General features: G+C 37.7%; 1 protein-coding gene across 1 annotated transcript; it reads right to left on the minus strand.

Annotated features, from left to right (window-relative positions):
* Positions 1–17,416: 17,416 nt before the first annotated feature.
* LOC101673153 (putative olfactory receptor 10D3) lies at positions 17,417–18,355 on the minus strand. The gene has a single exon (XM_004750140.1). The coding sequence runs from the start codon at positions 18,353–18,355 to the stop codon at positions 17,417–17,419; it is 939 nt and encodes a 312-aa protein (XP_004750197.1).
* Positions 18,356–26,500: the final 8,145 nt, after the last annotated feature.

Here is a 26,500-nt window from a genome sequence, read left to right on the forward strand (position 1 = left end):
GAAGACATCCAGATGGCGAACAGACACATGAAAAAGTGCTCCATATCACTCGGCATCAGGGAAATACAAATCAAAACCACAATGAGATATCACCTCACACCAGTCAGAATGGCTAAAATCAACAAGTCAGGAAATGACAGATGCTGGCGAGGATGCGGAGAAAGGGGAACCCTCCTACACTGTTGGTGGGAATGCAAGCTGGTGCAGCCACTCTGGAAAACAGCATGGAGGTTCCTCAAAATGTTGAAAATAGAACTGCCCTATGACCCAGCAATTGCACTATTGGGTATTTACCCTAAAGATACAAATGTAGTGATCCAAAGGGACACATGCACCCGAATGTTTTATAGCAGCAATGTCCACAATAGCCAAACTATGGAAAGAACCTAGATGTCCATCAACAGATGAATGGATCAAGAAGATGTGGTATATATACACAATGGAATACTATGCAGCCATCAAAAGAAATGAAATCTTGCCATTTGCAACAACATGGATGGAACTAGAGCGTATCATGCTTAGCGAAATAAGTCAAGCAGAGAAAGACAACTATCATATGATCTCCCTGATATGAGGAAGTGGTGATGCAACATGGAGGCTTAAGTGGGTATGAGAAGAATAAATGAAACAAGATGGGATTGGGAGGGAGACAAACCATAAGTGACTCTTAATCTCACAAAACAAACTGAGGGTTGCTGGGGGGAGGGGGTTTGGGAGAAGGGGGTGGGATTATGGACATTGGGGAGGGTATGTGATTTGGTGAGTGCTGTGAAGTGTGTAAACCTGGTGATTCACAGACCTGTACCCCTGGGGATAAAAATATATGTTTATAAAAATTAAAAAATTAAAAAAAAAAATAAATAAATAAAAACCAGAAGCTAAAAAAAAAAAAAAAAGAAAGGTATTTCTTTAATATAAATAAATAATAGATATATTATTTTATTCAATTATCCAGACAATATTGGCTTTCAGAAGCTTTTAGATATTTCATCTCTCAAAAGGATGGCACATGGGAGGGAAAAATGAAACGAGAATAAACCAGAGAGGGAGACAAACTAAAAGAGACTCTTAACCTCAGGAAACAAACTGGGGTTGCTGGAGGGGAGCAGGGAGGGAGGGATGGGTGGCCGGGGGACGGACACTGGGGAGGGTATGTGCTGTGGTGAGAGTTGTGAATTGTGTAAGACTGATGATTCACAGACCTGTACTCCTGAAACAAAGAATATGTTATATGTTAATTTAAAAAGGATTGGTAAATAATGTGACATCCACCCTATCTTAGAGCTATGTATTTCAATAACCTATGATATGATGAATGTACATCTTAGGATGGGTGTGAGGTCAGCAGTAGCAGTACGTCTTTGGGAAGGGAAATGTAATTCCTCCTTCCAATTTTCTGGTGTTATATTCATGTCATAAAATCATGGATTTTGATTTTTCACCCTAGTGCTTTCAAGAGTTGAGTATTTGCTACGCTATTTGAATGCCATTCCAGTGTTTCTTTAACAGGAAAATCATTCTCAGGATCATTTTTACAGTAAATACTGAGCCCAATGCCTAGGGTCACAGTTCATGCATTTATAAGTTCACTTAGAACTGACACTGACGTTTGCAACAAAATCAGAGAGGCTAGTGGAGAATTTGTGATTTAAAGAAGGAACTTTCTATGTATCTGTCTCCAGGAGGTACCAGTCTATCCAACACTGTGATTTCCTGGGCCTTCATTTATGCTCTCTGTTCTTGGTGCTACACTGACATTAATTCCTGTCACTACAGTTATTAGGGGGCCTAAATACAATGGAAATTTATTTGACTTATATCTTATTTGGAGTCATTTCCGCCATCCTGAATTTAATGAATAAAAGAAATTGGAGACTTAAAAACATTCCAGCTTTTCCACAGGTTTAAGTTACCTTAATTTTGTTCTCCAAAAACAGGAACAAAGTAATATAATTTTGCTACAATGTTATATAATTATAAACTGTACCTGCTCCATAAGTGGGACAAAGCTCTAAATCAGGAAAGCTCTCAGAATGGGCTGAGTTAGGGAATGTAGCTGCTTTCCACTGTATTCATTAGTGGCACAAGTAAAAAGGAGAAGGATAGAAATTAAAATTTGTTGATAGAGTTCTTGGACTTCATTCTGAATATTTTTTTTTTTTGTTTGTTTTTTTTTTTTTATTTAATTTTTTATTTTTTATAAACATATATTTTTATCCCCAGGGGTACAGGTCTGTGAATCACCAGGTTTACACACTTCACAGCACTCACCAAATCACATACCCTCCCCAATGTCCATAATCCCACCCCCTTCTCCCAAACCCCCTCCCCCCGGCAACCCTCAGTTTGTTTTGTGAGATTAAGAGTCACTTATGGTTTGTCTCCCTCCCAATCCCATCTTGTTTCATTTATTCTTCTACCCACTTAAGCCTCCATGTTGCATCACCACTTCCTCATATCAGGGAGATCATATGATAGTTGTCTTTCTCTGCTTGACTTATTTCGCTAAGCATGATACGCTCTAGGTCCATCCATGTTGTTGCAAATGGCAAGATTTCATTTCTTTTGATGGCTGCATAGTATTCCATTGTGTATATATACCACATCTTCTTGATCCATTCATCTGTTGATGGACATCTAGGTTCGTTCCATAGTTTGGCTATTGTGGACATTGCTGCTATAAACATTCTGAATATTTTTGTTAAAAGAACTTTGGACCTGAGCCTGAAGTTTTCAAAACTTCCCACTGAACAAAATTACTCTATTTTTCCCAAATAAAGGCAAGGTACATGGAATTTTGTATTACGTACTTAAATCATTGTAAGCTGTATTAATCCTATATAGGTGGTACAAATATCCAGTGAAGGATGTTTTCCCAATGAAATGTATAGGGTTTTTATGTATGGGAAATGATGATAGCTTAGGTGACTTTGCCAGCGCATGGTAACTGGTTACGTTTTACAGTGGGTTTTTTGGGAAAGTGTACTTTTCTTCTTTAGCAAATACATGAAGATGTACAGAATTTTTTTCATCAGACTATTGGATTTTGTTTCCTTTGTTTTCTTTTTACTGTTTAATGCTTCATTCGTCTGATATTCATTTTGGTACATATTGTGAGTTTAGATGTTTTCCTCAAAAACTCCATTTTCCACATTTAGAATATGCCTTTTTTCATTGTTTTAAGACAAGCATTTCTTTAGACTTTAGGTTCTAACAAAAAAAATTTGTTTAATTGCTATCATCCTTTTTAAATGATTGGCATGCTTATTTTCAGTCAGTGTATAACTACCCCTGGTTTTAACAAATGATACTTAGGATCGTCTGGACCATGTGGAGGGTATGATAACTCTTTGTTAAAATTTTTTCTTCATAGAGGGGGAGGGGGGTTGGGAGAAGGGGAGTGGGGTTATGGTCAGTGGGGAGGGTATGTGCTATGGTGAGTGCTGTGAAGTGTGTAAACCTGGTGATTCACAGACCTGTACCCCTGGGGGAAAAATATATTATATGTTTATAAAAAATTTTTTAAAAATTAAAAATTAAAAATTTTTTTTTTCTTCATAATCTCTGAAAGCCAGAACCTCTGAGCACTGAAAGTACATTAGGCTTGTGAGGCTGAGGGACATCTGCTCAAGACCAATTTATTGCCTTATAACTTTGGAGGTTAGAGATCCAAAATAGCTAAAATCAAGGTGTTGACAGGGCTGGGCTCCTTCTCAGCTGCCATTTCTCTATTTCCTTTTCTGCCTCCCTCTTTCACTTGTAAGAAAATTTGTATTTACATTGGGTCTACTATCATCTAGGAGAAGCTCCTCATCTAAAAGTCAGCTGATTAACAACCTTAGCTTAACCTTCTATATACTTGATTCCCCTTTGCTGGTAACCTAACATGTTCACAGGGTCCGGGGATTAGGACATGGACATCTTTGGGGACTATTACTCTGCCTGCCACACAGCTGATAGGTTTCTCCCCTGCTGAACATTCAGATTCCAGAATTAGTCAATTCCTCCTGGACAGGAATATTAAACACTTCTGAGAATCATCAGCAACAGTCTACCCAAACAGGGTTTCTGGATTTCATAAGTAAACCCCCCTCTCTTTTTATGGCCATCAAGACTGGGTTACCAAAAAATATCATATTGAATAATCATTCACAAATTGAGGGATCTGAAAGGCAACATGTTTCTTCAGCTGCTCAAAAATATTAGGTGAGTCTTTCAGGTTACTCCATTTTGTTCCAAAAATTGATGGTCGGGTTGTTGTCAGAGGTAAAGTAGAGGCATGAGAGCATAGAATCTGAGAGTATAAGTCTGACTCTCTTGCTTGTTTTGAATCAGACAAGCATTTCTGTTTTACAAGTAATTGAAATTGTTGCCTGAGCATGTTGCCATGACAATTTGTACATGTTGCTATAACGACAGACACCTTTCAGAAAATGGATTGTGTAAAAACAAAGACACAATACAAAACCGTTCACTCAACTAATCAAAATCAAGAAATTATCTTGACGACCCAGTGACTGGCCCTGCCCCAAGCTATGGGGATAGACTAATTTTAGAAAGACAGCTAAGCTGTTGCTGTTCACATGCAGCTTTGAGCCTGGCAGAAAACCTGATGTACGTCTGCATTAACCATTTTGTTCAAGAGAACAAAAAGCAATAATCTCCAGTAAGACGTATGAGTCAAGTCCATGGAGTGAGTTAAGTCAGACAGAAGGAAACCTGGGTGGCTCAGTTGTTAAGCGTCTGCCTTCGGCTCAGGTCATGGTCCCAGGGTCCTTGGATCAAGCCCCTCATCGGGCTTCCTGCTCAGCGGGAAGCCTGCTCTCCCTCTTCTGCTCCTCCTGCTTGTGTTCCCCTCTCTCACTGTGTATGTATCAAATAAATAAATAAAATCTTTAAATAAAATGAAAGTCAGACCGAACTAATAAAACATTAATTGTAAGGGAATTTAAGTACTGATAAACAGAAAAAGGATCAAAAGGCTGGAGCCAGGCAATGGCAGAAATGGAATTGGGACCACTGGCAAGTAGAAATGGATTGTTTGCCATGAATAGCATTATATGTCTGCTGTTTGTCTTAAATAGTTGTTGAATACCCAGTTTCCAAAAGGAGGGAAGGATGTCCTCACACATCTGAGTGATTCTCTGACATCAGCTGGGTGTTCTACAGTCCAGCTCAGTTCTGGCACTATCCACCTGGAGGTAGCATCAGATCCCATAAGTTAAGGCTATAAATTGAAGGTTCCCATGACCCATGACCTTGAGTTCACTTAATTTATTAGAGCAGCTCACAGAACTCAGGGAAATATTTTTACTTACTAGATGACCAGTTCATTATAAAAGGATATAACTCAAGAACATCCAGATAGAAGAGATAAATAAGGCAAAGTGTAGGGACGAGGCATAGAGTTTCTATGCTATCTCCAGGCATGCCCCTTGCCTCCAGTCTGCATGCATGGAACAACTTGAAACTCTAAACCCTGTCCTTCTGAGTTTTTATGGAGGTTTCATTACATAGTCACAACTGATTATATCACTGGCCAGTGCTGACTGATTCTACCTCCAAGCCCTTTTCCCTCTGTAGAAATCAGAGGGTGGGACTAAAACTTGTAATCTTTCATCCATTGTCAGTTCCCCTGGCAACCAGCCCCCATTCTTGGGTGTTCCCAGAAGTCATCTTATTAACATAAACCCAGGGGTGGTAGAAAGGGACTCGTTATGAGTAACAAGACACCCATTTCACTTTTATGCTCTGAAATGATCTCAGGAACTGTAGACAAGAGACCAAATATTGTAACAAAAAAATGGTCCCATTGCTCTCATCTCTCAGGAAATTACAGGGGTTTGGGGACCACTGAGCCAGGAACTGGGGATGTGAATAACCAAATATACATTTCTTATAAATCACAGTAACACAACATGCAAGTCACTTACAGAGTAAATGAGCATATATTTGGATATATTTGTTCAATGGAAATCTGCATAAACATCAAAAAAGCAAAAATATTATTAAATAAGAAATTTGAAAACTGTTGAGACATAGAAAGTACATATAGTGTTATAAGGGTAAAAAAGAATTTCAGAGCTCATTGATTATGAAAAAATTCCCATTAAAAGGATATGTGAAGAAATTGGGAGTCCTCATGCTCTCTCAGTGGGGTTGTAAAATGGTGCAGGTGCTGTGGAAAATGGTACAGAGGTTTCTCGAAAGATCAAAACTAGAACTACCATATGACCCAGCAATTTCACTTCTGGGAACGGACCCAAAAGAACTGAAAACAGGGTGTCAAAGAGGTATTTGTACACCGATGTTTGTAACAGCATTTACAATATTTAAAATGTGGAAGCAATGCGTGTCTGTAGAACAATGAATGGAAAAGCAAAAAGTGGTACATGCATACAATTGGAGGGGCTACAGACTTAAAAAGGAGTAAATTCTGCTGCATTAACATCTACATGGGTAGAAGGTCATATTACTGAATGAAATAAGTCACAAAAAGACAAAGACAGCATGATTCCACTTAAATGAGATACTTAGAATAGTCAAAGTCATAAAGACAGAAAATATAATGGTACTTGCCAGTGTCAGGGGTAGGGGAGGAAAAAAGAGGGATTTTTGTTTACTAGACATGGAGTTTCAGTTTTACATGATAAAAAGAGTTGTGGGGGAGGAGGTGATGGCTGCCCAGTGTGAATATATTTAATACCACTAAACTGTACACTTAAAGGATACATGAGAATGTTTTCATGGTGATGGAGGAAAAAAGGGGAGTTTTTTCTTCTCTTTGTCTATTTCTCCAGTAATAGAATTATAATGGTTTCTCTTTTTTCCAAAATTGATTTTGTGTTTAAAGAAAATTTTATTGTCTTTTTATAGTTATGAAACTAATGCATGAAATAGGAAAATATAAACAAATGTAAAGAAAAAAGTATTTTTTCTGGTATCGCATAAGCCATAATTAGTTTCAATATTGTACTTAATGTTCTTTATTTTGAAAATATGTGTGTACATAATTATTTAATGATTTATTTATTTATTTGAGAGAGAGCACATGTGTGAGCAGGGGGAGGGGCAGAGAGAGAAGAGAGAATCTCAGGCTGACTTCTCCATGAGCACAGAACCCAGTGGGGCTCAGTCTCATGACCCTGAGATCGTGACCTGACCTGAAGTCAAGAGTCTGCCCTCAACCGACAGAGCCACCCGGGCACCCCTGTTATATACTTTTTTTTTTTTTTTTTTTTAACATTCAGAACTAATTCCAGGACATAGGCCATAGAAGCTTGCTCAGGACCAGTGGGTGAGAAAGAGGTAGATCAGGGCTATTAAGCTACAGGGCTAAATCTTCAAGACTAAGGGCCCTGATGACTAGGTGAAGATAAGGGAATAGGTAGAGGATGCAGAAAAAGCAAATTTCTTTTAAAATGACCACAGTAAAAGGAAACAAGATAAGGTAGAGCCCTTCTTTTCCAACTGTGTTATGTGGACAAGGATTAATCCAAGGTGGGCTTGGGGTTCTTGATGCAACAGAATTAATAGGATTTGTCTTTATGGAGTCTGAATAACTTGAAATTTTGAGGATAAAAAAATAGAAATGCAGTTATTTTGGAATAGAATATAAAATATTCATTAATCAGATTTTTAAAGGACATTTAACATAAAATGGAAGCTTAGAAAATTTATTTCAAATTTAACTGTCATTCCCCATCATCCCCTGTTCCCTCCCAGCTTCATCCCATACTGCAGAATTTTTGCTTCCCACCCCTTTAGAGTTGCTTCAGTTCAACAATTTAGGAAACACCAACTAATAGCATAAGAGTAGGACCAAGAATCAGAAGACCTAAATTTAGAAACCAGATGGACCCAAATTATCCCACTGCCACGCCTTGGTTTCAGGTTCTTGAGTTTTGTTTTTTTTTTTTTCTCTGTCAGTACAAAAAGGCTAAGAGTGTGGAACTCAGCAATAGGAAAAAGCCAAGCAGCTGTTCCAAGAGTCAACAAAGACTGGTATTTATGACGTCAGAGAATTTCTCACAGTCATAATCATCTGATCTTCAGTTTTGTAGCCTTGAAAACGTAATTTTTCTCTACACACTTGGAGAAGGAATTGATTTCTCAAGGGGAGATTTCACAGTAACCAAGCACATAAAGCTGAGGCATAAAATCAGAATCCTAATTATTAAATCTAGAATACTTAAAATTATTAAGATAAATACTCTGTGAGAGACGCCTGGGTGGCTTAGTTGGTTAGGTGACTGCCTTCGGCTCAGGTCATGATCCTGGAGTCCCGGGATCAAGTTCCCAATCGGGATCCCTGCTCGGCAGTGGTCTGCTTCTCCCTCTGACCCTCCCACTTCTCGTGCTTTCTCTCTCTCTCAAATAAATAAATAAAATCTTAAAAAAAAAAAAAAAGAAAAGAAAAGAATACTCTGCTATACATGGGAAGTCGGAATGCCCCTAGTTCAACTTAAAATGTAGATCCTAAATGTCACACTAACTAGCAAAATCTGAAGCCTGCAGTCTCTCTTCAGTAAGATCTTACTAAGAAGCCAAATTAGAAGGGAAAAGGGTGAATTGAATCAAATTGTTGAACAGAATTGGCTTTTCTCAGATTTTAAATTATATTTGTCAGCAAATTAAAAAAGAAAAATATTCAATTAGGGCTACAAAGTAAAGACAAGTAAAGACGTTAAAAATATAACACTAGAACTGCCTTTTTTTTTTTTAAAGAAAATGAGAGATATATATAATTTCAAAAGGAAAAACGCATTCTTCCCAAGGAAAGGAAATGCCAACCTTAAAATTACATTTTTACCATTGACTGGTGGAAATTTTATTGTACTTTCATGCTATTCCCTAGATCAGAGATAGTAAATCACCAAATTAGATATTTTAAATAGCTGTTGCATTCATCTGTCTGTATAAGTAATTTCCAATGGGCTGGTAACATCTAGAATCTACTGGCTACAACTTCTTTTATCCCTTTCTACATGATGGTGGGCTTGTCTTTGAAACCAGACTATTTGGAATTCATCAGTTCATTTGTTTAGATATCTTATCTCTTGGGTTTATTTTAACCATAAATATTTATCTTAAAGATTTTTTTTTTTATGGTTCTGAGGTCCTACCCAACTTCCACACACACTGTCCAGCTGCTGTAGGCTGAACGCTTCTATTCCTCCAAGATTCATATATTGAAGTTCTAATTCCTAATATGATGGTATTAGGAGGCAGATCCTTTGGTTGATGATCAGGTCATGATGCTAGAGCCCTCATGAGCAGATGAGTGCTGGTATAAGAGTCCCCAGAGAGCTCTCTTGCCCTTTTCACCTTGCGAGGACTCAGTACAATGAGGGCCACCTATGTCCAGGAGGCAGGGTCTCACCAGATCCTGAATCTGCTGGCTGCCAGGCTTCAGAACTGTGAAGAAATAAGTGCTTGTTGTTTAAGCCACCCTGTCTGCGTTTTTGTTATAGCACCCCAAGTGGACTAAGACACTGATTACTACATTGTATTTTGGATAAACAAACACATTTATTTGGATTATAGTCAAATCCAGATGGACCAAAATACATTGTTTCTTCAAGTTCATTTTTATGATATAGTATGCTTTGATTATAAAATATTAGCTTCAGAGAGTGATCTATTTGCCTTCCCAAGTTATTCGTGAACATTTGTCTTTGGCATCTGGTTTTAAGAGCAAATAACAGTACCTGTTTTATACTTTACCATCCTCACAGGTTTATTTTGAGAATAAAATCATGTGGTTTGTATATAATAACTTTGCAAACCACAAATGAGTGTACACATATTTCGATTTATTACCATCATTTGTAATAAAGGCCAGAGATACCAGTGATGGCCATCTTTTTTATTTAAATTAAATTTAAATTACTGGATCAAATCTGGTAGTCTTGTCCAACAGACCAACTTGTATCCATCCTACCTATCATTCAATTTCTGTCTCCTACTCTCTTTCTCCTGGCTCATTTGACCCTTTTGAAGCTTTATCATTACCTTCTACACTGACTGATTTTTATGCCAATGACCAGAGAATGATCTACCAGTTATGGGAAAGGGAAATGTCGGGAGTATCACCAACACATGAGGAGAAAAGGACCTTACACAGGTGATCCTACAAGGAACAGAGACTGGTTTCTAGTTTAGGCACCACCATGCCCAGAGCTTTCTACATGTATACTTGAGGAATCTGAGGAAGAATTGAAAAAAAAATTGAGAGAACACCCATGACCTCCACATGTAGCACTTGTTAATTTGTTACTCAAGTTATAAATCTATGTATGTATAAATGCATATACATATACGGGTGTGTGTGTGTGTGTGTGTGTGTGTGTTTGTATGTTTTCACAGGACTAAGATAAATTATTTTGTATTTTAGGACATTGCTAATATATATTTATATATTGATAGATAGACCCTATTGATATATATAATATATCATATATATATATATATATATATTTATATATACTGAGTTGACTTGAAATCATTAGACTCATAAAATGGGATTCTAGACTGGAAAAACATTGAACAGGTCGTGGGAGTGAACATTCCTCTAATCCTGCCAGTACCGCTACTGGTTTGATCTTAGGATGTTTCAATCTCTCTGGTCCTCAATTTCTCTGCCTATAAATGTGGCTAAAATAATTCTCATGTCCATTAACCTTGTGCATTATAAATTAAGACATTCTACACAAGGGTAAGACACATTAAGTCTTCCAGCTTTTAATCTTTCTCCTTTTTTTCCATTGTATTCCTCACCCTTCTTTTTTTTTTTTTTTAAATCACAGAGGTTAAATTTTTTCTTTAGTTCTTCCCAAATAACTTCCCTTTCTTCTGTCTTGCTGTTGGTGTAGAGAAATGCAACTGATTTCTGTGCATTGATTTTATATCCTGACACTTTACTGAATTCCTGTATAAGTTCTAGCAGTTTTGGAGTGGAGTCTTTTGGGTTTTCCACATATAGTATCATATCATCTGCAAAGAGTGATAATTTGACTTCTTCTTTGCCGATTTGGATGCCTTTAATTTCCTTTTGTTGTCTGATTGCTGAGGCTAGGACCTCTAGTACTATGTTGAATAGCAGTGGTGATAATGGACATCCCTGCCGTGTTCCTGACCTTAGCGGAAAAGCTTTCAGTTTTTCTCCATTGAGAATGATATTTGAGGTGGGTTTTTCATAGATGGCTTTGATGATATTGAGGTATGTGCCCTCTATCCCTACACTTTGAAGAGTTTTGATCAGGAAGGGATGCTGTACTTTGTCAAATGCTTTTTCAGCATCTATTGAGAGTATCATATGGTTCTTGTTCTTTCTTTTATTGATGTGTTGTATCACATTGACTGATTTGCGGATGTTGAACCAACCTTGCAGCCCTGGAATAAATCCCACTTGGTCGTGGTGAATAATCTTTTTAAAGTACTGTTGAATCCTATTGGCTAGTATTTTGTTGAGTATTTTCACATCTGTGTTCATCAAGGATATTGGTCTATAGCTCTCTTTTTTGGTGGGATCCTTGTCTGGTTTTGGGATCAAGGTGATGCTGGCCTCATAAAATGAGTTTAGCTCAAATAAGGACAGGCTTTTGGAAGATATACATTGTGTTGACTTCAATGTAATCATTTTTTAATTTAAAATCTATCATCTTTCCTTGAATAATAAATTTTAAATCATACTTTATAAAATATAACAAGTGTTCATATAATAAATTCAATAGATACATAGTTTTGTTAATATTATATGTGATGATATGACTACGTCTCTCTAGGTTTCAAATTCCTCATTGGAAAGTGGATAAAGCATATTAGATGTTCTTGAAGATCTTTAAGATTCTATGATAAAAAAAAATTAGGTGATATTGCTTAATTGTTTAATATGTTCCAGGATTCTAATCAGTGATTTAAAGATTTTATAATGTGATCTTCACAATAATCCTATAAAGGAGGTAGAGTTACTGTCCTCATTTCCCCCTTAAAAGAGTAGGACTTGAAACCTGATATTTTTCCTTACAAAATTTACAGTTTGTCCAGAGATTCTATCCATGAGCTCAAGGGGAAATGAGCAATAGCTGAGTCACAACTGAGCACAATGGAGAGAGCAATTTTAACCTGGCTAGTTTGATGAGCATTAGCTTCTACCTTCTCTCACCTGGTCCAGGTATGTTGACTTGTGTTAGAGGAATAACACGAGGTTAACCTTGTCTTCCTTGGAGTCAGGAAGACCGTGACTCAGTGAGTCTTTGATGGAATCTACTATGATGGGCATCATAGCTCCTTAAAGAGTAAACATCACTTGGTAGGGAATCTCAAGGTTTTCTGGTATGATTCATGTGGAAAGCCTTCTGACCACTGAGCTGATTCAGTGTTGTTTCTGTTACTACATGATTCAGTGTTGTTGATTTTTTTTTAAGATTTTATTTACTTATAAAAGAGAACAGGAGCAAGAGCAGGGGCCAGGGCAGAGGGAGAGGGAGAAGCAGATTCCCCGCTGGGCAGGGACCCTGATGTGGGGCTCAATCCCAGGACCTGAGATCGTGACCTGAGCCAAAGGCAGATGCTTAACTGACTGAGCCACCCAGGCACCCTTCAATGTTCTTTCCATGCTTTTCAAGTAGTGGGAAAATCATGTCTTCAGAAGTCATCAAGACCTAGGGGCAGACTGTGCAAAACAACCTGTGTCTCCAGCTTCTATGCCAAGCCATTAAAAATTTTCGGGTCTAGACCTAGTTTCACCAGTCACTGTTACACTATATGATAATCCCTCAATTCTGGATTTTCACACGTTACAGTGACTCAGGCAGGAATCAGGCCCAAGGTCAATCAGACATCATTGCGACCTGGAATGTCACATAAGCCAGGGAATGGGAATAAGGAGAACTTCTGGGAGAGAGGAGTAATATAGATTTGGGTGACACAACAGAGCTACAGTTATAAGAGAATAGAGAGGGTGGAGTATACACACTAAGCTGAACAAATCACTCCCTTTCCTCAGCTCATGTTTCTGCAATCAAATTAATTTCATTCTTCATCTGTTGGAATAATGGCCTTCAATATTTAATAAATTCTTTAAAAGTTAGAATACATTATCACTCTATAAATGAGCTTATTACCTGGGTTCTCTCTTAGTGGCTTGCAGGAGATGACCAAAGATAAGAATTGCAAAGATAAAGACCAATGCGATACCCTTAACAGCCTTACGAGAACTGGACATACATTCTGCAGCATGGGGAAAGCTACTGTAAGACCTCAAACCCAGCTTCAAAAAACAAACGTGAGAAAATAGTTCATACAAGCAAACCCTCCCTTCCGTAATATAGCACCTTTCACAGCTCTTTACCAGTTCACCTCCTTACCTTTACCTTAGGAGCTCAAATGACTGGGACATTACTGAGAAAGGGTGGTGTGTTTCAGGAGTCACATCTGGTGATCTTTCCATTCATGGGGGGATCTTGACATGTTTAGCATATATCAACCAGCATCCATCCATAAAAGTTGTCCTGAGTATCTACCATCCAAACATCATAAATAAGTGAAGCTACAAAACGTCCTAAATTATCAACTACAAAATCTGACCAAAATAGGTAACACTAGTATTTAACCATACTTTAATCATAAAAGATAACTTAAATGCAATTAAAAACCAAAGGAAATATAGGACTCACCAATATAGGACTCACATAGGTGAGAGATACAAAACTTCTGAGCACTAAAATGTTATCCAGAAGGTTCAAAGAAAGGAGGCTCAAAGAATAAAGGAAGATTTGAAATACTCATTAACTGTAGGAATCTTGCCCTTATGTTAGTCCTTTATGTAACTCAACTCTAATTTATTACCTTCTTTTAAAGTCACTCCATTAGGTGAGATTATTGGGGGAATGATTAAATAGTGGAACATGGGCCAAACCCCCAAAAAAAGCTAATCCAGGAAAGAGAAAACGTCTGACCAGAGAACTGGAAGCAAACCATCATAAAGTAGCATCACAGAATCTAGGAGCAAAGGTAACCTTGAGATAAGCCTTGATATCTGTCTATTTGGAGGTTGCTGAGAAGAATAATTTTGATTGAGTGGAAAGGGGTGATGCATAAGTAGATCTGGAGGTCGCAGACCCATGACTGCCAAAGTTTGGAAGAAGCTCAGTAGTATTGATCACTAAGTCTGTGAGCAGATAACTTGGAGATTCTCAGCACCTTCCTGATCATAAGCCTTGTAAGCCGAAGTGTCAACCACACCCTGCTGACTGTGAGACATTCCACTTCATAAAAACAAAACACCTCTCTATCTGATCGTTTGTGATGGCTGTAGTTTTTGAGTTGGGAGCATATTTTCAGAGAGGCGTGCAGTTTCACTGTGGTTCGTCCCTCAATCTCAAGTCACAAACACCAACTCATGTACATGAACATGCATAGATACTGATTGGAAAATTAAAAACCTATGATACATGTAACTCTATGTAATAACATGGAAAAACAGAACATTAGTCACTCACATTTGAGAAAAATCTAAGTGGTTCTATTTGACAGAATGTAGGACAGAGAAACTAGATGGCTTTGATCCAGTCCCACCTCTACCACAGCATTGCTGCATGAGCTCAGATGAGGGAAGACAAAGGGTCCCAGGAGCTGCATAGCTGAGTGGGCTAGCCTACAGCTGATGGTGCAAAGATTAGTGAGTGTTAAGTGCTTCCCATGAGAGTATAAAAGAGCAGAGTTCTCTCTGTTCGTGATCTGCCCGGCCTACAGTATGCTTGGCACCGGCTGGACTGGCAAACGTTCTAGAAAGACATAGGTCATACTAAGCCTCCACACCTTGATTGGGCCTCGGTATCCATATAATTTATCTCACAAGTCAGAGCACTTTTGAGTGTGTAGGCATCATTAACAATCATGCACAAATTCCCCTGGTAAACATGGACATAGGACATTCCTACCTAGATATGAAACTCGATAATTTGATTAATCTCCTTTCCATCTTTCCCTTTTGTCTCCCTGCTGTTCTTCTCTCATTTCCACTCAGGCTTCCAGTCACCCTCTATTCTACCAATTTTGTTTTCCCTAAAGATGATGCACATATCACTCATCCCTGCTTCTGCAAGATGTCCCCTTCTCTTTTATGCACGTCTATGTGCTTTCCAACCCTCTGTCTAACATTTATTCATCCTCTCACATTATTCATCCTTCGAAGCCTAGCTGACATGGCACCTTTTCTCCAAAGCCTTCCCAAAAACCCCTAAGTTGAAATAATCACTCATTCCTCTGAGCTTTTAGTTGCTCTGTGTTGATGGTGCTGATGTTGTCATTCAGTTATTAAAAGAAGTCAGATGGTAGGACATTTAATTCTTGTTTTGTGACTTATTAGTTAGGAAAATTACTTAGCTTCTCATGATAAAATACAGACACTACTACTAATAATAATACTTAGTAGGAAAAATGCTTATGAAAATACCTAGCATGTGGTAAGCCCTAAGAAGTGTTTTCTGTTGGTATCATCACATTTTATTATGGATGATTCTTTAATATCTGATTCTAACATCAAGTGGTGGAATCCTTCAGGGCAGACACCTTATTCATCTTCATAGACGTAGTTAGCATGAGATAGTATCTGCTAAAAAAACAGATGTTTAAACAAATAGTAAGACTAATTAGTATTTATTAGTAAATAGTTAAGTATTACTATTAAGTAATACTTAATATTAATAGTAATTAATATTAGTATTAAATAATAATTAGTTTTTAATAAATACCCTGCTGAACTTTAGCCAAATTGAAACCTAGAGAACTGCCTTTTTTTTCTCTTTTCTGCAACCATAAATAGCTCTTTCTCCGCTAGACATCAGCTCATTACTACCAGGGAAATTTGCTTTTTGAAAAGATAATATAGAATTTGGGAGGATATTCATTTTTTTAAATTTATTTTGTTATTAGTTTCAGAAGTAGAATTTAGTGCTTCATCAGTTGTATATAACATATATCACACCCAATGCTCATTATATCACGTGCCCTCCTTAATGTCCATCACCCAGTTCATTTTTTAAAGCCAGAATTCCAGGAATGGAAAGTAAAGTACTTTGGAACAGGTGCTCTGACCAACATGATTTAGAGGACACCTTTACGAAGACTTTAAAGTTGGCTCAATGTACACAGTTTGTGTCCTCCTTCTTTGTTTTATTATAGTAGTAAGAATGTTAATGGATTCACAGGATCTGAATCCTTTTTAAGAAACAACGCTAGACTTTATTTTTATTGTTCTGTCATAGACTGTCAGGCTTCAGACTGTCCACCATCTCCTAATTGGGGGATCAGAGAAGAAATCATTGACTGAGCTAAATAAATGTATCTTGTCAATGTTTTAACATGAAACTCTAGCATTCCTGAAGCAATCCTTGCTTTTACTTTAAACATTTCCAATTGCTTGAGCATATCATGGGAGGGAATGGAGAAAATCTCTGGGCATTGCTAGTCCCTATTCTTCTTTATGAAACTAATTATTGAATAAAGTGAACAGCTCAGATGAAAGGAGACCCAAAGTGGTGATTGTGGCAGAAAACTTTGTTTCTAATAAGAAATAAAAAGACAAGAGGGTTAAAGCATAGAGTGCCATTCCCTCCACAGTCTCTCCAGCAAACTGAAACAAGGAACACAACGGAACTTAACTTGGAAGTCTTAGAATAAATTCACAGAGGTCCTGGGGCTCTTTGAGTCTTCCTTGGAAAACCACTGCTTCAGTCTAATAACCTGGCCTGATAAAAACCACTGTTTTATCACACTCATAATCACACCATGAGCTGGTAGTGAAATGGAAACATCTAGTCTAGGACACTAGTCACAAAGCTTTCACTTTTGTTACCTAGTTGGGAGCTAATCGTATTTGCTTAAGTGGAGAAAACAGACATAAGGATAATCATGGGATGAAGAGGAAAACATCTTTGCTGGTAAGTTCTAAGTTATTCTCCTTTTACACAGTTGAGGAGGCAGAGAAAACATTTTATTTTGCCTCTGACATTTAGTCTGTTCATATTGAAAGGGAGATGATCCTATCAAGTTCTCAATTAGTTATTTAAAATCCCTTTCTTCTGCTTATTGCCTTTCCTCTTAAACTTGGTCTCATATACTGTTTAGAGGGACATGAGCTGGGAAAGGTAGACAAAATGCTTCAAGGGCAAAGGCCATCTTTCTTCCTTATAGTGGCAGGAGGTTCTCCACAGAAGAAAGGTAAAACAACAGCAATCCAGACTGACTTAAGTAAAGCAAAAAACCAAAATAGACAAAATGATGAAGTATGTGATAAAGTGAACTGTGCCCTTCAGCGTGTGCTGAAAAGTCCCATGTGAGGATTCCAGAAGGATATTTTGCATGTAGGCCAGAAAAAATTCCATGCCCTCAACCCACCCACCCACTCTTACTAACTCTCAGGAATGTGGTTTGTCCTGTGCAAAATTATTTTCAGGGCTGTTTTAACTTCCTTATTCCTCAAGGTATAGATTAAAGGGTTCAGCATCGGACCTACCAGATTCATCAGAATTTGAACCACAGTTCCCAGCATGGGGTTAGGCGTGGGCTGCAGGTAGACAGTGATGATGGGCCCATAGGCACAAAGGATGGCAATGAGGTGGGCACTGCAAGTGGAGAAGGCCCGGCGGCGGCCCTCAGTTGAATGAATATGCAGGATGGAGATGGTGATGCGAGTGTAGGATAAAAGGATTAGGAGAAAGCAGAGGAGAGATACCAGGCCAACATTGGTGAAACTCACCCTCTGGGCTAAGGATGTATCAGCACAGGCCAATGGCAAAAGTGCTGGAATATCACAAAAGAAGTGATTCACTTCATTGGGACCACAGTATGGCAAAGTGAAGGTGAGCGAAGTCAAGATACTAGAATGGATACAACCTAACAGCCATGTGCCCACAGCCAAGGCCCCGCAGATTCTAGGGCTCATGAGAATTGTGTAGCGCAGAGGGTAACAGATGGCAGTGAAGCGGTCATAGGCCATCACCGTATACAAGAAGCACTCAATGCTGCCAAGGAAATGGAAGAAGAAGAGCTGGGAGACACAGTTCTCATAGGAAATGAGTGGGCTCAGTCCCATGAGGTACAGCAGCATTTTAGGACACGTTACAGAAGAGAAACTCATGTCGAACACAGACAAGTTCCCCAGGAAAAAATACATGGGTGTGTGAAGGCGAGTGGAAGAAAGAATAGCCATGAGGATGGACATATTTCCCAGCAGGGTGCAGGCATAGAAGGGCAAGAACAAGACAAAAAGCATAGTCTCTAGCCCCTTTGTGTGTGGAATCCCCAACAGGATGAATTCAGTCACCACCGAGCCGTTCTTCTTCTCCATGACAGACAGTCCTAGGGGAGGAAAAGGAAGCAGAGCACATGGATGGCTTGATGTCAGTGAACCTACTGGGAAGATGAAATGTGTGGTTGGAATAGCAGCATTTTGACTCAAAGTTAAGGAAAAATTGCTGATGACCCATATCCCAGGGCATTTTAACTGGAATATAATTGCCACAGGAAACTTAATGGGCACTGTGCCATATATTTTTGTTATACTGATTCTAGATGCAGATATCCCTTATTAAAAAAATACTTTTTAAAAAAGGCATCTTAGAGCAATGATTTTCAAAGGAAAGGACAGGGCCCATACAAATGTGTGGTCCTTCAGAGAGGAAAGATATTAAAGCCTCAGAATCAACCAGGGGCGTTTTCATACATCAAGATATCAACTACAACTCAAGAATCACTACATTTGTGGGCCATTACTACTAACATTATATTTTGTCACTCTGATTTTTCAGAAAGCCATAAGTGTTGGACAGTCAGCGCTTTACCTTGAAAACGCTTATGCAACATATTTCAGTTCAGTTAGCCCTCACAGTTAAGTTTTTGAGAGAAATCTGTAGAAAAGATAACATCCGAGCATTAAAAAGTCTAGGCAACTCTCCTAGATTTAGATTGCTAGAAATTGCAGAATTAGGGATCTAAATTTTTTCTCCTGACATCATCAGGCTTTCTGATGTATGCATCTGCGATGGACTGTGACATTACTAGCCTTGTCACGCTTTGCCTCCATGTTATTCATGTTTTTCTTGGTGATGTCATCAGGCTCTGAAAATGTTCCTACTCCTCCTTAGTAAACAGTGGGAAACCAACCTGTCCCCCACCACCACCCATACCACCACATACCACTAAGATATGAAGTCTAGGGGAATAAATACTTCCTTATGTGCACTGCTATATCCTCAGTGCAGAAAACAGTGTCTAGCACAGAGTAGGTTCTTAATAAATGCTTGATGAATGAAGTAGTGAAATGATTCACTCGATGACTGGCAGAACTGGATAATATTCAGTATTTTGTCTTGTGTAAGGACTTGTATGATACTGTCAGATATTTGTCTCTATACACAGCCTTATAAAGAAGCATGATCATACACTTGTTCCTGTTGGGCCCTATTTTTCTGAATATTTAGAATTTTTCTGTTTACCTTCATGGCATTTGGTTCTGAATTGTACTCTAAAAGGTGACCAAACCCAAGATAAGAGCTACACATAATCTGTACTGCTCCCCCCAAAGTCCTGGATGTTTATCAAGAGGAGTCACACATTACAGAAAGAATTGGACCAAAGGTATCCAGGTGAAGGCTGATTTGGAACATCCAGTCTTTTAATTATTTTGAATCAAGTCCAAACCCCTGGTTATATAGGACAGTAATAAGAATTGAGTTTTTGAGTTGGTTGGCCAACATGATGAGTTGAAAGACAAACCAAACAAATAATGACCTATTCTTGTGGTTAGTCACTGTGGACTCTGAGACCATTTATAAACCAAGGACTCCCAAGTTCTCCTCTCCATGACACATATGAGAAACAAACAAGAAGCCACAAAGAAAGAGATGAAGATGGCACTTATGTGACTTACAAGGAAGAAGTTTGATCCTTTCACCATTTGACTCTCTAGGATTTTCTTCCCAAATTTGCCTTTGATATCACATGGTAAACCAGGGTCAGGGATCTCCTCCCATGATCTGGAAAGCTCTTTCTTGGTGAAATAAACTCAAGTTAAATGACATAAAGCTGAATGTACCTCTGTCTTCTGCAAAGATTTCTTTCAAGACACAAATAGTTATTCTTTCTCTTTATGTGGAAATTTAAATGCCCTTGGAGGCCTCTGGGATCCCATTCCTGAGTGAATTCTGATTCAAGGGGATTGTTGAACAAAGGAAGTAATTAGAAGTAAGTAAATGATCTAGTTAAAAAGGAATATGCTAATATATCCCCATGTGGCATTACTATGGACGTGAACAAGATAGAACTGTATCTATACCTTCTATTCCTGTGGTTGATCTAGGGAAGTGAGATGAAGGCAGAGAGGTACAGCTCAATCTTAGGATATATGCAGAAAGCATCTCCTCAGTTTCAGGGTATAGTATTAGAATGAGAAGCAACAACTATATATCTCAGGCTTTTAAATATCCAGTTTCAAATACTTTATTTCAAATTGTTCTCCATAGCTCTTCTCTTACTTTTCAGATGCTGTTTTCTAATATTTTGATTTGGAAATACAATTTCCATGATTAGACTCTCCAACAAGCAGTTTTGTTAATTGGCAAAGACGGCTTCCCTGAACTAGGACTTGTTCCCTGCATGATTTTTCCAGAATTATATTAATGTATTAAACAACATATATTTATTAAGAATTTATACAACTAGGCACATGACATGTTTGCTGAATTAGAAATTTCTTTCCTATGAAGGGTGTCAAGAACCTTGCCCCTCGAGACCAGATATTTTGAAATGTGAGAATTATTCATCTTTCATGTACAAGAGGATTATAGTTTTCAAAGAACTAAAGTAGATAAATTAATTAGTTAATAAATAAATGAATAAAATAGAAAAAGCAAAAGGAAAAGGGATCAGCAATGCTAAAATCTGGTTCTCTGAAGAGACTAAGGGACATACCTCAGTAAAAATGACTACTGGACAAAAGAGAAAAGGCACATATAAAAGTTTATTTTCAATAAATTTGAAAACTGTGATAAACTGGACAAAAACTTATAAAAAGATACATCTTATCAAAACAGACTCAAGAAAGAAATAGAAATGGAGTGCTTGGGTGGCTCAGTCATTAAGCTGCTGCCTTCAATTCAAGTCATGATCCCTAGGGTCCTGGGATAGTGTCCCGCATCAGCTGCCTGCTCAGCAGGAAGCCTGCTTCTCCCTCTCCAACTCCCCCTGCTTGTGTTCCCTCCCTTGCTGTGTCTCTTTCTGTTGGATAAATAAATAAAATCTTTAAAAAAAATAGAAAATGCGAATAGTCATATGTTTTACTTTCTATTGTATAACCTATTAATCTAAATCTTAGTGGCTTAAAATAATTGACATTTATTACCTCATGGTTTATTTGGGTCAAGAATCCAGACACAGCTTAACTGGGTGCCCCTGGCTCAGTCTCTCCTAAGGTTGCAGACAATTGCTTGAGGCTACAGGCTTCGCTGGAGAAGGATTTGCTTCCAAGCTTATTCACATGGTTATTGGTAGACCTGAGACCTGTCCATAGAACTGCCTTGCAACATAGCAGCTGGCCTCTCCCATGACAGTCAATCCTATCACTACAAAATAGAGCAAGTGCATCCAAGATTGAAGCCATACTCTTTTATAATGTAATTTTGAAAATTATGTCCCATTACCTCAGCCACATTGTATTCACTAAAACCAAGTCACTAAATCCAGGGACCTGATTGCACAAAAGCATGAATCCTGGGAGTTTGGGGTCAGTGGAGGCCAGATTAGAGAAGCATTGCAGGACAGGAGGATATTTTGAAATAGTAAACAAATGATGCTAGAATAATTAGCTGGATATTCATATTTTTTTCAGTAGAAGGAAATTGAATTCTTAAGTCATCACAAACAAAAGTCAGTTCCAGGCAGATTAAAGACTTAAAAGTGAAGATCAAGACTGTTTGGTGGGAATGCACGTTGGTGCAGCCTCTTTGGAGAACAGTGTGGAGATTCCTCAAGAAATTAAAAATAGAGCTTCCCTGTGACCCTGCAATTGCACTACTGGGTATTTACCCCAAAGATACAGATGTAGTGAAAAGAAGGGCCATCTGTACCCCAATGTATAGCAGCAGTGGCCACAGTTGCCACACTGTGGAAAGAACAAAGATGCCCTTCAACGGACAAATGGATAAAGAAGATGTGGTCCATATACACTATGGAGTATTATGCCTCCATCAGAAAGGATGAATACTCAACTTTTGTAGCAAAATGGACAGGACTGGAAGAGATTATGCTGAGTGAAATAAGTCAAGCAGAGAGAGTCAATTATCATATGGTTTCACTTATTTGTGGAGCATAACAAATAGCTTGGAGGACAAGGGGAGTTAGAGAGGAGAAGGGAGTTGGGGGAAATTGGAAGGGGAGGTGAACCATGAGAGACTATGGACTCTGAAAAACAATCTGAGGGTTTTGATGGGGCTGGGGGTGGGAGGTTGGGGGAACCAGGTGGTGGGTATTATAGAGGGCACGGATTGCATGGAGCACTGGGTGTGGTGCAAAAACAATGAATACTGTTACGCTGAAAATAAATAAAAAATTTAAAAAATTTTTTTTAAAAAGACTGTGAGAAAAGAATCTAGTCAAAGAACCTCCCCACCCCACCACACTTACAGAAGACAAAACTCACAGTCGTCTACACTTGGACATAACCCTTTGTTTTCTACATCACAGTGCCCTACATTCTCAGAAAGTAGACCCCAACTACAAAACATGCCTTAGGATCGTAGAATGAATAAAGAAATAATAAAAGGTAAATTTTCAACCACATGCACCAAAATCAATGAATCTCAAATACAAGTTTGAAGGGAATAAAGGCAATCATGGATGAGTTTATTTAAACAAATTTCAAAGCCAGAAAAAAAACTAAAAAATATATGTTCTTTAGTGATGCCTACATAGTGCTAAATCCATAAATTAAATAAAGGTATTTCCTTAACAAGAACAACTTGCTAATAACTTCTGTGAGGATGAGGATAACAGAAGTACACAGAAGCAATAGATTATATTCTATTTCCTATACTGGCTGAAAAATACACAGGCATCTGTTAATATTCTTTACATTTTATAATATTTCTAAAATATGAAAGATGTTTCATAATACAAATAATTTTTAGGACTGCACTAAAAAACATGTTATTAAATTTGTTTTGGATACTATAGCAATATAAATAGTGGATAGAATATATACTACATTTATTCTCAATCAATAAAGAATGCACCCAAATTAATTTATTTATTATGGAAAACAACATATAATTTATTGATACATAATTTTTAACAACTTGCATTATGTTATGTTTGATTTGTTATTAAAATACAGATTAAAATTTCATTGTGTGTTAGGGCATGCAAATTGACAAAAACAGTTTAAGGTAACTCTAAACTTTACCTAAAGCCAAAACAGCCATGATTCCTGACAGCCTTTCTTGAAAAGCTCAAAATCAGTAGTTGGTGTGATTATGCCAAAGTATTCTGTAACTTTTGGCTCTGTCCTTTGGAATAAATATGTATTTTATGTTTATCCAGAGAATTAGGAATAGCAGAAAAATAACCCCATTATACTAAGTGCTTTGAAAGTTTTGGTGGTTTGGCACCATGGCGATTTAGGTGGTTGCTTTTATGGGTAACTGGGAAAGGAAAAGTTACCCCAGTATAGCTAGGAAGAAGGCGATCTATCTATCTGTCAGGCCAAGGCCAACTCTAGATTCTAGCACCACCCTAATAGCCTAGTTAGCTATTTTAATAAGTTCCTTAATAAGAGCTAGTCAGGGGGCACCTGGGTGGCTCAGTGGGTTAAAGCTTCTGCCTTTGGCCTAGGTCATCATCCCAGGGTCCTGGGATGGAGCCCCGCATCGAGCTATCTGCTCAGCGGGGAGCCTGCTTCCTCCTCTCTCTCTCTGCCTGCCTCTCTGCCTACTTGTGATCTCTGTCTGTCAAGTAAATAAAAATTTAAAAAAAAAATCTTTAAAAAAAAAAAAAGAGCTAGTCAGTTTACCTGAGTAGATAGAAAATAATTAAAACATGCAGGTGGATAGTCCCTCCTAGAGAATTATCACCAGAGCCCATCAGTTTGTTTCTCTGTGAAGGTAAGGTAAGGTAAACACAAAACCCCATGACTTCTGGCACTGTACTGAGAGAGTCTGGTCCCACCCCTTGAATGAGCCACAGCAACTCACATACATATACACACACCTCACCTTGTGTCCTTAAGCACTGAGCATTCAGACTAATGGCAGCATGAGGGGATTCACTCCATCTAAAACCCAGCTAAATTGATGTGATAATCCTCCCTTGGGACAGATTTTGGTAGACTTGTCAAAATCATATCCTAGGATACCTATCCAATCACTCTTGGTGTTTTATGGATGGAAAACTAATACAGTGATTGATGCTAACAGGGGAAGCTGAGAAACTTCGGATGTGAACAGAGATTGTTTGTATGAGCAAGAACAATGTTCATTTATCTTCATGCCTACAAAAACTGGCCACAAGGATATAAAGAGCAGAGGTGCTGGGGCATGTCTAGACATCAGCATGGATCATATCCAGAAGGCCTGCTGCAATGAAGAGTTCTCAGAATCCCCAAAGTCAGGTGTATTATGTTCCATTTCATAGATGATGAAGAAATGATGATTCAGGGAAGTTAAATAACTTGCCCAGGTTCTCAGATATAGATCATGACAGACCCAGGATTGGAATGCAAGGGTTCTAATGCATCATACCATAACTGGAAGAAGAGAAAAAAGAACTATGGAAATGTAGATAATAGAAAAATCAATATATTCTCTGAACTGAAAGGACCTTAATAATAATTTAGCTCTATCACTGACTTTTTAATTTGGATGTTGCCATAAACCTCCTAGCCAAGTGGTTCTCCAGTTCCTCTCTAATCATTCCTATGTTAATTCTATCCTTTTGTCTATTAATGCTCAACACTCCAGATAGCTATGAAACAAAGAATTTTATCACTGCATTCTTTATTTCAGTCCACCAGCTCAAACATCTCAAGAATAATTAAAGCAACTTTGAGAACACTATGACCTCAAATTGAACTTTTTCATATGTAAGACTGTAAGGAAGATTGTCACCCTGGTTTCTGCTAAGTGCTGGAACCATTCCTTTTTTTTTTTACAGACATAGTTTGAAGGTATCCAGTTTCACCATTTTAGTATTTACACAACACCTGAGCCTATGAAAACATCTTTGTGGATTTTGACTCTGTCATCCAGTGTAGACTGTGTTCTTTTCAGCATGACCTTCTTTTAATCAGTGGCCTCCTGGTATCTATCTTTAAGTACTTGCCCACTAGAAGCATGTAGATAGATAGATAGATAAAAATATATCTATTTATATGTATTTAATTTATACCTATATAAATATATAGATATCTAGATTTATTATATTTATATATATCTAATTTATATATATAGATATAAATATATATATTTACTTTGAAGAAATTGGTAAGAGAATCTGTCCAAAAAGGTAATAAATTCTCCTTGACTAAGAGTTGGATATATTGTACCTCTTTCTCCTGATCTCAGTAGAGAAAATATCTAGACTATGGGTAATGATTTTTTCAATTTAACCATATTTGGAAGGTTCCATTTAACACTGCACAAAAGTACATACAGATTTTTCATATCCTATTGGTAAAGAAAGTCACTGCAAAGTTAGAATATTTTATAAGTTTCTGGAGAGGTGTTTTTTTTTTTTTCTCCAAAAGAGATTAAGAAAGAACAAATTTCATGACCTGAAAGCTTTTCCTCTAAGAGCAAGAGCAAGGTAAAGATACCCAGTGATACCAATTCTAGCCAGAGCAATTAGGCAAAAAGCAAAACAAAAATGACGGGAAAAAAAGCAAATGAAAAAAAAAAAGCAGTAAAACATCCAAATTGGGAAAAAAATAAAGTTTTGTAGATTTCATGATCTTCTATATAGAAAACCTTAAAGACTCCATATACACACACATATACACAAATAGCCACCACAAGTGAAGAATGAAGAAAATGTTATATATATGTGCAATAGAATATTATTCTGCCTTTAAAAAGAAAGAAATTCTGTAACGTGTGAAAACATGTTTGGACCTTGAGGACATCAGGTCATTCACAGGACAAACATTGCATGATTCCTTGTACATCAAGTATCTAAAATAGTCAAATTTAAAGAACCAAAGCATGGAATGGTGGTTGCCAAGTGGAAATGGTTTCCAAGATAGAAATGGGGATTTACTCATCAATAGGCATCAAGGTTTGTTTAAGCAAGATAAGTTAAGTTCTGGAGATCTCCTGTACAGCATTTTAACTATAGTCAATACTCTGTATTATACACCTGAAAATCTGTTAAAGAGATAGATCTCATGATAGATCTAGTGTTTTTACCACAATACAATAAATTTAGGAGAAGAAAGTATTTCTAAAAA

This window comes from Mustela putorius, unplaced genomic scaffold (genome assembly GCF_011764305.1).
Source record: "Mustela putorius furo isolate JIRA1106 unplaced genomic scaffold, ASM1176430v1.1 tig00000460_pilon_pilon_pilon, whole genome shotgun sequence".
Lineage (NCBI taxonomy): Eukaryota > Metazoa > Chordata > Mammalia > Carnivora > Mustelidae > Mustela > Mustela putorius.